At 44.9% G+C, this 16,008-nt stretch overlaps 1 protein-coding gene across 3 annotated transcripts in view; it reads right to left on the bottom strand.

The window, feature by feature from the left end:
- MYO15B (myosin XVB) overlaps positions 1-16,008 on the bottom strand; it is a 337,586-nt gene that overhangs the window by 28,698 nt on the left and 292,880 nt on the right. For all 3 annotated transcript variants that reach the window (XM_077459669.1, XM_077459670.1, XM_077459671.1), the window contains one exon: positions 5,586-5,710. In XM_077459669.1, the coding sequence (XP_077315795.1) occupies positions 5,586-5,710 (125 nt within the window). The remainder of the gene's footprint in view (positions 1-5,585; positions 5,711-16,008) is intronic.

Here is a 16,008-nt window from a genome sequence, read left to right as displayed (position 1 = left end):
TTGCCATTCCATTTTCATGTTTTTTATTTGCAATTTCTCAGTCACTGATAATTCTAGTTATTGACTCCAAAGAATAATCACAGTACCAACACTTTAACAGTTTTACACAACCTAAGGCTGGAAACAAACACTGGCAGAAGCAAGAAGCTGATCCTCTAGTTTCAGAGGGGCGTGCACTCAGGGCCGTCTTTAAGGCAGGGCAAAAGGGGCAGCTGCCCTGGGCCCTGTCATTGTTGTGGGGCCCAAAACAGCTGCCTCATACCGTATATACTCGAGTATAAGCCGAGATTTTCAGCCCCTTTTTTTAGGCTGAAAGTGCCCCCCTCGGCTTATACTCGAGTCACGCAGATCAGGTAGGCAGACGGCGACCATTCCACTCCACTTCCACTATTCAAAAGCCGCGCCTCCCTGTCTGTGATAGGCGGAACACTCAATTTCCCAGCAGTCAGTGTTCCGCCTATCACGGACATCCGCTCATTCTCATACTACGGACGAGGATGAGAGAATGTCCGTGATAGGCGGAACACTGACTGCTGGGAAATTGAGTGTTCCGCCTATCACAGACAGAGAGGCGCGGCTTTTGAACAGTGGAATGGCCGCCGTCTGTCAGACGAGGAGGAGAGGTGCGGCATGGCACACAGAGGCTGCAGAAGGCAAAGAGATAGGTAGGCTGCGATGGACACAGGGATGGACGGGACACAGGGATTGACACAGGGAGGGATGGGACACAGGCATGGACGGGACACAGGCATGGACGGGACACAGGGATGGACGGGACACAGGGATGGACACAGGGATGGACACAGGGAGGTATGCAGCTGCAGATGGGCATTGTTGACCCTCTTTTCCACTCTTTTAAGCTGTAACAGTAGCTGCTGCATGTCTCACCCTCGGCTTATACACGAGTCAATAAGTTTTCCCAGTTTTTTTGTGGTAAATTAGGGGCCTCGGCTTATATTCGGATCGACCTATACTCGAGTATATACGGTACTTGCCAACTATCCAGGTTTAAATTCCCTTGTCCCTTGAAGTTTTATTCCTGTGCTGTGTCCTAATATCTGTGTGAAGTGCTGGTACTAATGCTGCCCAGCTCTGCCCTATTGTTGTGTGCAAGTGGCTCACCCTGTGTTTACATATAATTAACCAGCATTCATATGTAAATAGCGGCGACAATACTAAGTAAATAGCTGCGGCTGGCGGCATTGATATGTAAATAAAGGTGCCATTCCTATGTATATCATGCTCCCCTGCTGTGAGGAGGTGATGTGCTGTAACCTCTAGCAACTAATCAGTGAGCCATAACATGCGCTGTAACCTCTAGCAACTAGTCAGTGAGCAGTAAAGATATGCTGTAACTGCTGGCCACCAATCGCAATTTCTGCCTGATCTGATACAGAAAAATGATTTTAGGTCTAGCTGCTATTTATTGTATGTCTCAGAGTAGGTGGAGAGGGAAGTTGCATGGGGAGGGGGGCCCCAAGAAAAATTTTGCCCAGGGCCCAATCTACATTAAAGACGGCCCTGCGTGCACTGCATCAATAGGAGTCAAAACCAAAACTGTTTCATTTAATTTGGATGTAATTGCAGTAGGCTGCAATTCCTCAGGGGTAATTTCATCATTCAAGAACATGAGTGACTCGAAATCAGAGACATTGGAGACAATGATTCAGCTGCTGCCAAGGCTGTAGGTAGATCAGACACAGAAACTGCTGGAGAGCACCTCCATGGCGCCACCACACCCCTTCTTTTACTTTCCTTGCTCACAAAGGTAATGGACACCCTCCTGAGGATGGCTGCCTTCTTGTTTTAAATAATACTAAGTTTTAGATTTAGATGTGCTATTAAAGCTACCATTGCACCATAGGCAAAGGCATCACAGCATTAGGAGTGCCAGAATCCCCTCCTTTCTCTGAATGCTGGAGAGCACAGGAGCATGCTCCTAGTCTCTGCAGTCAGATTCTAAAAACTGGGTGATTTGAGTCATAAAACCTTATATAGGCATGGCAAAACCTCATCTGACAAGGCACAAGACCCAGCTAGACCCGACGGAGCTAAAGAGGATTCCGAGGATGGGGCAGACTCTAAAAGTAGATTTCAACACAAGTTCAGGTTGCAGACCTCAGCACCCTCAGTAGGCTCGCTGCAAGCAGGACTGGAGCTGTAAGTGGAAAGTAAGCTGGGGCACCTAGGTAAAGCAGGGCTGTTCCCCACCATGTCTAGAATTGGACATGTTGCCACTGTGTGGTGGTGAAGCAATATATAGATTAAGGCCTCATGCACACGAGATGCAGTTAAACGCGTGTTCATAGGCAGTTGGACACTTTTTTCAACTGCTCCTGAACTCATTCAATGTTATCCTATGTGTCCATGCACACAGTCTCGTTTTTTGGCGTTTTTATGCAGTTGCGTTTAACCTCGTTTTTCCAGAAGCAAAAAAATGGGTTCAGACGCAAAAGTTTCCATGTTTCAGACGCAAAACGCGGTAAAACGCCGCTACTGCGTTTTGCCGCGTTTTCGTATAAGCGTTTTTAAAGGTGACCTTTTTTTTTACATTAAAAATCTCAAAAATGATTGCAAATGATGAAAAACCATTAGAAAAATATTTTAAACAATTGCAATTGCAAGTGGACAATCCACAACTTGTGGCAAGTGACATGGCAGGTGGCAAGTGACGTGGCAAGTGGACAATCCACAACTTGTGGCAAGTGACATGGCAGGTGGCAAGTGGACAATCCACAACTTGTGGCAATTGACGTGGCAGGTGAAGTGGCAAGTGACGTGGAAAGTGGACAATCCACAACTTGTGGCAGGTGACGTGGCAAGTGACCTGGCAGGTGACGTGGCAAGTGGAAAATCCATAACTTGTGGCAGGTGACTGGCATGTGACTTGGCAAGTGGACAATCCATAACTTGTGGCAGGTGACGTGGCAAGTGACGTGGCAAGTGGACAATCCACTTGTGGCAGGGGACGTGGCAAGTGACGTGGCAAGTGGACAATCCACAACTTGTGTCAGGTGACGTGGCATGTGACGTGGCAAGTGGACAATCCACAACTTGTGGCAGGTGATGTGGCAAGTTATGTGGCAAATGGACAATCCACTTGTGGCAGGTGACGTGGCAGGGGACGTGGCAAGTGGACAATCCACAACTTGTGGCAGGTGACGTGGTAGGTGACGTGGAAAGTGATGTGGCAAGTGGACAATCCACAACTTGTGGCTGGTGACGTGGCAAGTGGACAATCCACAACTTGTGGCAGGTGACGTGGAAAGTGATGTGGCAAGTGGACAATCCACAACTTGTGGCAGGTGATGTGGCAAGTGGACAATCCACAACTTGTGGCAGGTGGCATGGCAGGTGACGTGGAAAGTGGACAATCCACATCTTGTGGCAAGTGACGTGGCAGGTGATGTGGCAAGTGACGTGGCAAGTGGACAATCCACAACTTGTGGCAGGTGACGAAGTAGGTGATGTGGCAAGTGACGTGGCAGGTGATGTGACAAGTGGACAATCCACATCTTGTGGCAGCTGACGTGGCAAGTGATGTGGCAAGTGGACAATCCAAAACTTGTGGCAGGTGACGTGGCAAGTGACGTGGCAGGTGACGTGGCGGACAATCCACAACTTGTGGCAAGTGGACAATCCACAACTTGTGGCAAGTGACATGGCAGGTGGCAAGTGATGTGGCAAGTGGACAATCCACAACTTGTGACAGGTGACGTGGCAAGTGACGTGGCAGGTGATGTGGCAAGTCACGTGGCAAGTGGAAATCCACAACTTGTGGCAGGTGATGTGGCTGGTGACGTGGCAAGTGGACAATCCACAACTTGTGGCAGGTGGCATGGCAGGTGACATGGAAAGTGGACAATCCACATCTTGTGGCAAGTGACATGGCAGGTGATGTGGCAAGTGACGTGGCAAGTGGACAATCCACAACTTGTGGCAGGTGATGTGGCAAGTGATGTGGCAGGTGATGTGGCAGGTGATGTGGCAAATGGACAATCCCCAAATTGTGGCAGGTGACGTGGCAAGTGACGTGGCAAGTGGACAATCCAAAACTTGTGGCAAGTGACGTGGCAAGTGGACAATCCACAACTTGTGGCAAGTGACGCAGCAGGTGACGTGGCAAGTGGACAATCCACAACTTGTGGCAGGTGACGTGGCAAGTGATGTGGCAGGTAGACAATCCACAACTTGTGGCAGGTGATGTGGCAAGTGACGTGGCAGGTGATGTGGCAAGTGGACAATCCACAACTTGTGTCAGGTGATGTGGCTGGTGACGTGGCAAGTGGACAATCCACAACTTGTGGCAGGTGGCATGGCAGGTGACGTGGAAAGTGGACAAACCACATCTCGTGGCAAGTGACGTGGCAGGTGATGTGGCAAGTGACGTGGCAAGTGGACAATCCACAACTTGTGGCAGGTGACGTGGCAGGTGATGTGGCAAGTGGACAATCCACAACTTGTGGCAGGTGACGTGGCAGGTGATGTGGCAAGTGGACAATCCACAACTTGTGGCAGGTGCCGTGGCAAGTGACACGCTAAATACAAGTACACTGCAGCTCTCACAGCTGCTGTTACTCACTCTGGTCTCACAAAATTGATGAAATAGTTAATAATACTGTTTTTTGAGCTGGGGAGGGTCTATGATGTTAGCTTAACTAAATCGCGGTAAAAATCACGGCAAAGCGCGCGTTTCTAAACGCCGGTTTAAGCTTTTAAAAACATGTGTCCAGCAGAGTTTGCATCTGCGTCTCGTGTGCATGAAGCCTAAGGGTAAGAGGCAAGGCCTCAAGTATTCACAAAACCTGGACTGCTGGTAGTGGTAGCAGATGACGGTCATAAAGCCAGAAGTGACCAAAGGTGGGCAGCTGGAGCAGACTGAAGTTCCAGTGGGGAGAGGCTTCCTTGATGCTGTATAGTGGAAAAGTGAGCACATAAAACTCTCCACCCAGCGGATGACATTAGTGTCTAATTCCACAGTTTAAAACCATTCCACAGATAGACCAGCATAAAAAGTGGAATAATTGGAGCTCATCGGCCTATGTAAATTAAGTAACTCTTGGGGCTTGGCCCAACCGTCCAACTCATTAGGTGAGCCTTCAGACACAAGGTAAGTGCTGAGGATTGCTTTCACCAGAACAGAGTCTTGCCCCAGTGTCCGAATGTCACTGTCAGGCTATCCCTGCAATATCCTGTCCAGCGGGGTCAGGATGCTGGATTCAGAAAGCCAGGCTGAGGAAGACAAAGCTGAATAGCTGCAAATGGAGATAAATGTCTGAAGCAATGTAGAGTCTTCATTTAGGAAAGAAGTTTTTTTTTTTTGTTTGCCAGTCTTCAATCCTCTTGTGGGTGGCAGTATAACATGGTCGTTAAAGACTTTGTCCTTCAATGGACAAAAGGACTGTGTCCTTCTTCAATGGACAAGAACAATAAAAGTTTTGGATACTTCCACTGCAATCCTGGAAATGTATGGCCAAGTTAGTACACGTTTATATGTGTGTATTTATACAACAGTAATTCAGAAAATCACCATCAATGTACCCAAACTGCATACTTTAAGGACATATATTCTGGATTTTACTCACTTGTCTGGAGGATTATTCATCCCTTTTATTTTATGAAGAATGGCTGACACTGTCCCTGTGAACATCTCCAGTTTATCTTGTGGGCTCAGTAACAAAGCTTTACCTTGCATGTACTCAAGTCGCACCTAGAGAAAAAATACAGGTTTGACTACTGCACTAATATTCATACAATGCTAACTTTTGGTATTTTAACCTATATTAATTTGATGTAGTGATATGCTTTAGCATTTTATATCATATATTGGATACTTATGTGAATTTTCTTTTTTATATATATATATATATATATATATATATATATATATATATATATATATATATATATATTTATCTCACAAAAGTGAGTACACCCCTCACATTTTTGTTAACATTTTATTATACAGTGCCTTGCGAAAGCATTCGGCCCCCTTGAACTTTTCAACCTTTTGCCACATTTCAGGCTTCAAACATAAAGATATAACATTTTAATTTTTTGAGAAGAATCACCTCAATCTATTGGATATTTGAAACTGTTTTAGCGAATAAAAAACTGAAAAGTGGTGCGTGCAAAATTATTCGGCCCCTTTACTTTCAGTGCAGCAAACTCACTCCAGAAGTTCAGCAAGGATCTCTGAATGATCCAATGTTGTACTAAAAGACTGATGGTGATAAATAGAATCCACCTGTGTGTAATCAAGTCTCTGTATAAATGCACCTGCTCTGCGATAGTCTCAGGGTTCTGTTGAAAGCGCAGAGAGCATCATGAAGACCAAGGAACACACCAGGCAGGTCCGTAATACTGTTGTGGAGAAGTTTAAAGCCGGATTTGGATACAAAAAGATTTCCCAAGCTTTAAACATCCCAAGGAGCACTGTGCAAGCGATCATTTTGAAATGGAAGGAGTATCAGACCACTGCAAATCTACCAAGACCTGGCCGTCCCTCTAAACTTTCAGCTCAGACAAGGAGAAGACTGATCAGAGATGCAGCCAAGAGGCCCATGATCCCTCTGGATGAACTGCAGAGAACTACAGCTGAGGTGGGAGAGTCTGTCCATAGGACAACAATCAGTCGTACACTGCACAAATCTGGCCTTTATGGAAGAGTGGCAAGAAGAAAGCCATTTCTCAAAGATATCCATAAAAAGTCTTGTCTAAAGTTTGCCACAAGCCACCTGGGAGACACACCAAACATGTGGAAGAAGGTGCTCTGGTCAGATGAAACCAAAATCTAACTTTTTGCCCACAATGCAAAACGATATGTTTGGCGTAAAAGCAACATAGCTCATCACCCTCAACACACCATCCCCACTGTCAAACATGGTGGTGGCAGCATCATGGTTTGGGCCTCCTTTTCTTCAGCAGGGACAGGGAAGATGGTTAAAATTGAGGGGAAGATGGATGCAGCCAAATACAGGACCATTCTGGATGAAAACCTGTTGGAGTCTGCAAAAGACCTGAAACTGGGACAGAGATTTATCTTCAAACAAGACAATGATCCCAAACATACAGGAAAATCTACAAAGGAATGGTTCACAAATAAACGTATCCAGGTGTTAGAATGGCCAAGTCAAAGTCCAGACCTGAATCCAATTGAGAATCTGTGGAAAGTGCTGAAAACTGCTGTTCACAAACGCTCTCCATCCAACCTCACTGAGCTTGAGCTGTTTTGCAAGGAAGAATGGGCAAGAATTTCAGTCTCTCAATGTGCAAAACTGATAGAGACATACCCCAAGCGACTTGCAGCTGTAATCGCAGCAAAAGGTGGCTCTACAAAGTATTAACGCAAGGGGGCCGAATAATTTTGCACGCCCCACTTTTCATTTTTTTATTAGTTAAAAAAGTTTCAAAAATCCAATAGATTTCGTTCCACTTCACAATTGTGTCCCACTTGGTGATTCTTCACAAAAAATAAAAATGTTATATCTTTATGTTTGAAGCCTGAAATGTGGCAAAAGGTTGAAAAGTTCAAGGGGGCCGAATACTTTCGCAAGGCACTGTAGCTTTTCATGTGACAACACTGACGAAATGACAATTTGCTACAATGTATTACACACGTACAAGTAGTGAGTGTACAGCTTGTATAACTGTGTAAATTTTCTGTCCCCTCAAAATAACTCAACACACAGCCATTAATGTCTAAACCGCTGGCAACAAAAGTGAGTACACCCCTAAGTGAAAATGTCCAAATTGAGCCCAATTAGTCATTTTCCCTCCCCGGTTTCACGTGACTCATTAGTGTTACAAGGTCTCAGGAGTGAATGGTGAGCAGTGTGTTAAATTTAGTGTTATCGCTCTCAATCTCTCATACTGGTCACTGAAAGTTCAACATGGCACCTCATGGCAAAGAATTCTCTGAGGATCTGAAAAAAGAATTGTTGCTCTACATAAAGATGGTCTAGGCTATAAGAAGATTGCCAAGACCCTGTAAATGAGCTGCAGCACAGTGGCCAAGACCATACAGCGGTTTAACAGGACAGGTTCCACTTAGAACAGACCTTGCCGTGGTCAACCAAAGGGGTTGAGTACACGTGCTCAGCGTCATATCCAGAGGTTGTCTTTGGGAAATAAACATATGAGTGCTGCCAGCATTGCTGCAGAGGTTGAAGGGGTAGGGGGTCAGCCTGTCAGTGCTCACACCATACGCCGCACACTGCATCAAATTGGTCTGCATGGCTGTTGTCCCAGAAGGAAGCCTCTTCTAAAGATGATTCACAAGAAAGCCCCCAACATGTTTTCTAGAGACAAGCAGACTAAGGACATAAATTACTGGAATCATGTCCTGTGGTCTGATGAGACCACGATAAAAACGTATTTGGTTCAGATGGTGTCAAGTGTGTGTGTGGTGGCAACCAGGTGAAGAATACAAAGACAAGTGTGTCTTGCCTACAGTCAAGCATGGTGCTGGGAGTGCCATGGTCTGGGGCTGCATGAGTGCTGCCAGCACTGGGGAGCTTCAGTTCATCGAGGGAACCATGAATGCCAACATGTACTGTGACATACTGAAGCAGAGCATTATTATTAAACACAATTTATATAGCGCCAACAGTTTACGCAGCACTTTACAATGTATAGGGGGGACAACACAATTACAGTACAGTTCAATACAAAAGGTACAGGAGGGCCCTGCTCGTAGAGCTTGCATTCTAAAGGGAGGGGGTGGTACAAAAGGTAATAGCTGCAGAGAATGATATGATGGGGGTGGCTCGGGGACAGTTAGGTGGGTGTGGGATAGGCTTCCCTGAATAAATGAGTTTTCAGGGATCTCTTAAAGGTGGACAGGGTAAGGGCTGATCGGACAGACTGGGGTAGAAAGTTCCAGAGGATGGGAGAGGCTCTGGAGAATTCTTGAAGGCAAGCATGGGAGGAGGTAACAAGGAAGCTAGAGTGCAGGAGGTCCTGGGAGGAGTGGAGGGGGCGATTTGGGCGATATCTGCAGATGAATGAATGGCCTTGTATGTTATGGTTAGCATTTTGAATTTTATACGGTGGGGTAGGGGGAGCCAGTGAAGGGATTGGCAGAGAGGAGCAGCAGTCATGGATTGGTTAGTGAGGTGTATTAGTCTAGCAGCAGAATTCATAATAGACTGAAGGGGGGATAGTCTGCTTAATGGTAGGCCATTAAGGAGAGAGTTGCAGTAGTTAAGGCGGGAAATAATCAAGGAGTGAATAAGTTCCTTTGTGGTGTCATTAGTCAGGAAGGGTCGAATTCTGGAGATGTTGCGGAGGTTAAGGCGGCAGGATTTAGCCATTATCCCCTTCCTTCGGAGACTGGGCCGCAGGGCAGTATTCCAACACGATAACGAACCCAAACACACCTCCATGACTACCACTGCCTTGCTAAAGAACCTGAGGGTAAATGTGATGGACTGGCCAAGCTGGTCTCCAGACTTAAACCCTATTGAGCATCTGTGGGGCGTCCTAAAAAGGAAAGCAGAGGAGCGCAAGGTCTCCAACATCCACCAACTCCATGATGTCATCATGGAGGAGTGGAAGAGGACTCCAGTGGAAACCTGCGAAGCTCTGGTGAACTCCATGCCCAAGAGGGTTAAAGCAGTGCTGGAAAATAATGGTGGCCACACAAAATATTTACAATTTGGGCCCAATTTGTACATTTTCACTTATGGGTGTACTCACTTTTGTGGTTTAGGTGTCCGTTTATGAAGGAGTGATCAGTGGAGATCCAGAGGATCGCCGCTGATCACAGCCCATAAACAGTATATAAACCAGAGATAATCGGGGGAGAAGTGTTTGAACTTGTTCTCCCGCCGATTATCTCCACACACTGAGAATCCTCATAGACTGACACAGTAACGGTCACTTTATGAAGCTGCGATCTCAGCGCTTCACTGGTGATCTGTGTCAGAATTCACATTCCCCGATTCACCAACTCAGAGGTGGAGAACCGGGGAGTGAAGAGAGAATGTGGGGGGATCTGAGGAGGAAAGAGGAAGATAATTAACTTCCTTATGCCTCGTTCAGACTCCCCAACACTGTAACCATGTCCCCCTGTCATATGTATGTGTATACATATATATACATATATATATATATATAATGTGTATATGTATATATATATATATATATATAATGTGTGTGTATATACATGTATATATAATGTCTGTGTGTGTATACATGTATATATTATGTAGGGGGACGCTTTATTTCACTAACATTAATCACACCGCGTGTCAGTGTATTGAGCTGTGATAATTTATCACTGCTTAATAAATTGACATCTGTGTGTATCTGTGAATTTCTAGTACTGTAATCTCGTAAAGTCTCACGAGATTCCAGTATTAGGGGCCTTTCTCCAGTGTTAGAAGCGTTTGTAGATCGCTTCACTTCTCCAAGTGTGAAGCGATCTACTCCGCTTCATAAAGTGGCACACAGAGGAGAAAGATCTCCTATGTGAATGCCGGAGAATGAAGCAGTGAATAGATTTCACTGCTTCATAAAAGGACACCATAGCCATTAGTGGCTGTGTGTTTGAATTATTTTGAGTGAACAGCAAATTGACACTGTTATACCAGCTGTGCACTCACTAATTTACATTGTAGCAAAGTGTCATTTCTTCAGTGTTGTCACATGAAAAGATATAATAAAATATTAACAAAAATGTGAAGGGTGTACTCACTTTTGTGAGATACTATATATATATATATATATATAATATTTATAAAAATGTATTTGTGACTCTTGTAGTCAGCCTGTCCAAGAAGTAACTTATAAATAATGAAGAAGTAAGGCCCCTTTCTGATCCGTCGCGTGATGATCCGCTTGCTCAGCGGGGATCGCTCCGTTGTCCCCGCTGAGCCAGCGGATAACAGGGTGGTCCCGGCGCCCTGTCAGCTCTCCGCTCTCCTCTATGGGGGATCGGATGAGCACGGACCGTCTGTCCGTGTTCATCCGATCCGCTCTGCAGACGGATAGAAAAATAGGATTTTCCTCTGTCTGCAGAATCGGACAATTGCGGAGGCCGACGATAGCGGGTGTCTGCGGACCCGCTATCACATAGGAATGCATGTATGTCCGTATTTCATCCACAAACGTATGGATGAAATACGGACATACGGTCCGCATGTGTGAAAGGGGCCTAAAAATAAAGGGAATGGGTGGGAGGACTAGAGGCTGGTCTTTTAAAGACAAGACACCTCCCACAAATTCTTGCGGGCCAGCGCACCGCCTTCCTACTTGTACTCGGAGCCTCTTGTGGATAACTAAGGAAAGGAAATAGAAGGAAAGCGAGAAAGTGACCTAGGGTGTGCCGTGATCACGAGGTCAGTATGCCTTCAGTGTTGTCAAATGTGAGAGGTGTACTCACTTTTGTGAGCTATATTTGATAGTATGAATATACATTGTTTCAATATATGATATGTATGTGTATTTTTTTTGTATATTTTTTTACTTTATAATAGCACCCATCCAATCTGTCCTGTGGAAGCAAATACATTTTTCGAAATGCGTTTAAAGATTGTATATATTTTTTTTTACATCAATTGCCTCATGTTGTGCCCACAAAGTCTGCTGTTTTTGAAAAAGTAGGTTCTACTTTTTCAACCCAAATTTTAAGTTGGACGTTGGCAAGATGCGGGTCCTCCTTTCTTGCATGCGCTAATTTTATTACACTACGTTTTTTAATGTTAAAAACATTAATGTTTAATGTTAAAAATAGGTGAGGGTTAAAGTGTATTTAAAAAACTAACTCTAAATATCTTCCCTTTTCGTCTGTTAGATATACCTTTTGAAAGCCTTTTATTATATCTATTTGATGAGTGCAAATACATCTGTTGATCCTGGCAGATATCTAATGAGTCTGAGATTCAACCTTATCAGCACAACTCAGCCTGTGGAATATGAAACAACGCCAATGTTCTGAATATGAGGAGAGGAGGAAGTGTTAGCCCAAATCAGGGTGTCAGTGTTGTTCCACCATAGATACAGTACAATGGATTAGTGTTGTTATCGGTGGGGTCACCAGGTAAAAATGAAAGAAAAATAACCCTGGAAAAGCAATATACAACATGTTTATTCTTAGGTTTAAATACACTTTAAAGTGATTCTAAAACCTTATTTTTTTCCCACTGGCACTCCTCCTCCAGTGAGTGTCCCCATAGGAAGCCTCTTTTGATGGGGGCACTTGTGTAGGCTCCTGATCCCTGCTCTCTGCGTCTATGAACACAGACACTAGGGCTCACCCCAGCCCTTGCTCCCTCATTATATAATTTGATTGACAGCAGCAGGAGTCAATGGCAAATAGCAAGAGCAAATAGAGAGCCGTTGCTTTCAAGATCGAGATTGGGCACAGAAAAGTATAAGGGGGAGGGATCTTGAACACAATGTATTTTCTGCATTAAGGTAAAAAAAAAAAAAACTCAAAACTTTAAAAAACACTTTAGGCTGAGTTCACACCTATGCGAATATGCAAATTGGATGCGGATTTCCCCACATCCAATTCGCATAGCAGGAGAATGTGACTGGCTCTCTATGGAGCTGGTTCACATATCTCTGAAGCAAGACCGGTGCGTTTTTCAGGAAAAACGTGTGCTTTTTTGGTCCATTTCAGGTCTGAATTCAGCCCAAAATTCAGGCTGAAATCAGACTTGAAACAGTGAACCAGGATGCACCGGACCCTGCTGTGCGACAGCTTCGTCTTAGGTGTGAACCCAGCCTTAAAGTGATTATAAAGTCTCATTTTAAAAATAAATAAATAACAAACATGTTATACTTCCCTCCTCTGTGCAGTTGGTTTTGCACAGAACAGCCAGGATCCTCCTCTTCTCAGGTACCTCGTCACTGCTCCTGACCCCTCCCTCTTGTCGAGTGCCCCCATAGCAAACAGATTGCTATGGGGGCACCCAAGCTGAGTCACAGCTCCGTGCGTCCATTCAGACATGGAGCCCCAGCCCGGCCCTGTCCCGCTCCCTCTCTCCCTTGATTGGCTAACTGACTTTGATCGTCAGCCGCAAGACCCAATAGCGCCGCTGCTGTGTCTCAGCCAATCAAGAGGAGATTCCCAGACAGCTAAGAAATTTGTGGACATTGCTGGAGAGAGCTGGGCTCAGCTAAGTAAGGGGCTAAGGTGGCCAAGGGGGGCCGGGGAGGCTGCTGCATACAAAAGGTTTTTCATCTTAATGCATACAATGCATTAAGATAAAAATCCTTCTGCCTTTAAAACTCCTTTAAAGTAGAATTCTTGGCAAACTTTTTTTTTATTTTTAAATATGGTGTGTAACAAATAGTTGACTCTTGTGAGGTTTATGTTCTCTAAAGATTTTCTGCCCCTTCTTTAATATTTACAGTTTAATTCATGGAGTATAGTATAGCTCTTGCTGTAAGTCCAGCCTGCTGCAACTTTCATACACAGAAACTGTAAAAGTATTTCAATATGATTAGTAAATGCTAAAAAAAAACAAAAAAAACAAAAAAAAAAAGATTCTCTTCTGGCACACATTAGCAGATCTTCAGTCTTCTTGGGTCCTCTGGATTAGGGTGTCATTGCTCCAGTTCCTGGGCAGAAAGGTTTCAGGGGTTTTAATGGAACCTGCTCACTGTTCACAAACACAAAGGGGGTTCTGTCATCTTGGATCTCAATTGGAATTTCCCAAATATCTTCAAGAAATTTTGGATGGAAACCACCACAGTCTGTAATTTCATCCCTTCCCCATGGAGACTTTGTGGCTTTCATGGTCATCAAGGATGTGAACCTACATGTCCCCATATTTCCTGTGCAACAGCATTTTCTACATTTTGCTGGATGTGGATGAGCATTTGGCACATCTTAGCACAGTCAGGTCCCTGCTTTTGCTGTCTTGTTCAGAGATCTTTGACTTCTTATGCCTTGACCTTTGTTCAGGGTGTTTCCCCTCATTAATTCCCCTGTGACTGCTCTTCAAAAACAGGCATTTGAACCCACTGGAGACATCCCCTCTCAATTTTCATTTTCATTTTGTGAATGTCTGGACTGAGCCTTATCTTACAAATAACCTTTTTTGGGTTTTGCACAAGGACAAAGTGGTTTTGAGGCCCAAGACTTTCTTTCTATCCAACGTGGTTTTGGCTTTTCTTCAACCAGGACAACATTCTTCCATCCCTCTGTCAAGTTCCTGTTCATCAAAAGAAGATTTCCCTCCATTATGTGGATATGGTTTGGGCTGTGACTCTCTCAGCCACTCCTTTCTTCAGAAAGACCGATTCCCTTTTTGTCATCCTGTATGGTCCTTGCAAGTCTGTACCAGTCTCTCTTTCTATCGTCTCCAAGAAGCTTAGATAGTCCAGTATTCAAGCTTATGGTCCCAAGGATCAGGTTCCACCTATTCCTTTCAAAGCGCACTCTACTAGATCTGTGGTATCAGAAGGTAGTGTCCTAAAGACCATGGGTGTTTTTACTTGTGCTGTTTATTGAATCAGATTTCTTGTGCTGTCAACAGCTATTGGTAGATTCAGAATGGATGGTGTAAATCAGTGGCAGCTGATGCTCTATTTTTTAGGGGGGGATAAATTGTAAACAAACCCACCCGCTTGCCCGCCCGCCAGCCGCCCCTGCACTTGCTCCATCCAGGTCGCAAGCGGCTTCTCCTCCTGCCCAATGCGGTCGCTTTTCCTCCTGGCCAATCTGGTCTTAAGACCTGCTTCCTGTCCTGATTGGCCAGGAAGAGAAGCAGGAAGACAATGGAGAATGTTGATTCGCTAATGTTTCAAGTGGGTGGGCTCGGGGCGCAGTGCTCTGCACCCTGAACCCAACCTTTTTGAAGCTAATTAGAGCCCCAGGCTCTAATTATGTGCTTAAAAAAAACCCTCATAAAAATCTGCGTCCACCACCCCGCATAAGGATTAGGGGCCAGGGCATGGAGATTAGGGGGGCGGGGCCCCTACACCCCTCATGGATCGGCTGCCGCCGGTGTAAATCCTAGAAGTTTTCAGTTAGCCAACATTCACAGGTTTTCCCAGCTCAAGTGTTCTCTCTGATAGTCCTGCAGTCGGCAGTGGCAGTTAACACAGGACTCCAGTGTTCAGGTCAGGCCAGTACATCTGAGGTATACTTGCTGAGTTTCAGGAACAGAGCTGAGGAAGTTGCACTGTTTATACCCGAAACACCCCTTGAATTTCCCACTGCCATTTTCCCGGTTGGGACTTGATAATGAAGCAGAGTAAAGAGCTAGTACATGCACACTCCAGGCTCCTTTTCCCTGGTTTTCTCTCAAAGGAGTGTTGTGGGACTGCTCTCACTAGTGCTTTTTGGGCTTTTTGGTGTTACAGATTTAAATGGTTGCAAGCTGATCTTCTTGCCTACTTTCTTTAAGGTTGATGTGTCTGCCTCCACTGCCTCTGCTAATTTTGGTTCTTCAAGGTTCTGCAAGCAGCTTTAATGCCATTGGGTTCCTTCTTGTTCTTATTTTTTGTTGTTGGTATGGTATGTCTGTGCTGCTTTGGTATGCACCCCCCTCAGTTTGGAATGTCTTTGGATGTCCTTTAGTTTATAAAAATCAAGCTTTGACCCTCAATGAGCAATTGAAAAAATAAGATTTTTGTACACTCCATAAAAACCTTTTTTCAGAGTCTAATGAGGGGCACAGCTCTCTCCCCTCATATGCTACTGTTCTTGCTTAGACTGCTTGCTAAAACTTGGTTTCCTTTATGATTTGATTTTTGGGGAGGAAGGAGGGTTGGTGGCTGGTTTGCCTGTGTTGCTTGGGTATGCCCACCCCTCAGTTTAGACTACTTTAGGATATCCTTGGGTTTATTACTATCAGGCTCAGTTCACACTAATCTGCGGTTTCCACGCCACATTAAAATCACACCCCGTTCATGCGAACCACTGCGGGTGTGTACGTTAAGTTAATGGCACCCCGAAATTGGTTTGCAAAACACAGCATGAAAAGGGTCCTGCACGATTTTGGTACGTATGCAGTGCGATTTGAGCAATACAGAATGTATGGCTTAAAT

The sequence above is a fragment of the Lithobates pipiens genome, unplaced genomic scaffold, assembly GCF_037356315.1.
Source record: "Lithobates pipiens isolate NorthernLeopardFrog02 unplaced genomic scaffold, aLitPip1_a1.2 Scaffold_28, whole genome shotgun sequence".
Lineage (NCBI taxonomy): Eukaryota > Metazoa > Chordata > Amphibia > Anura > Ranidae > Lithobates > Lithobates pipiens.
This window is presented reverse-complemented; position numbering and strand designations above follow the sequence as displayed.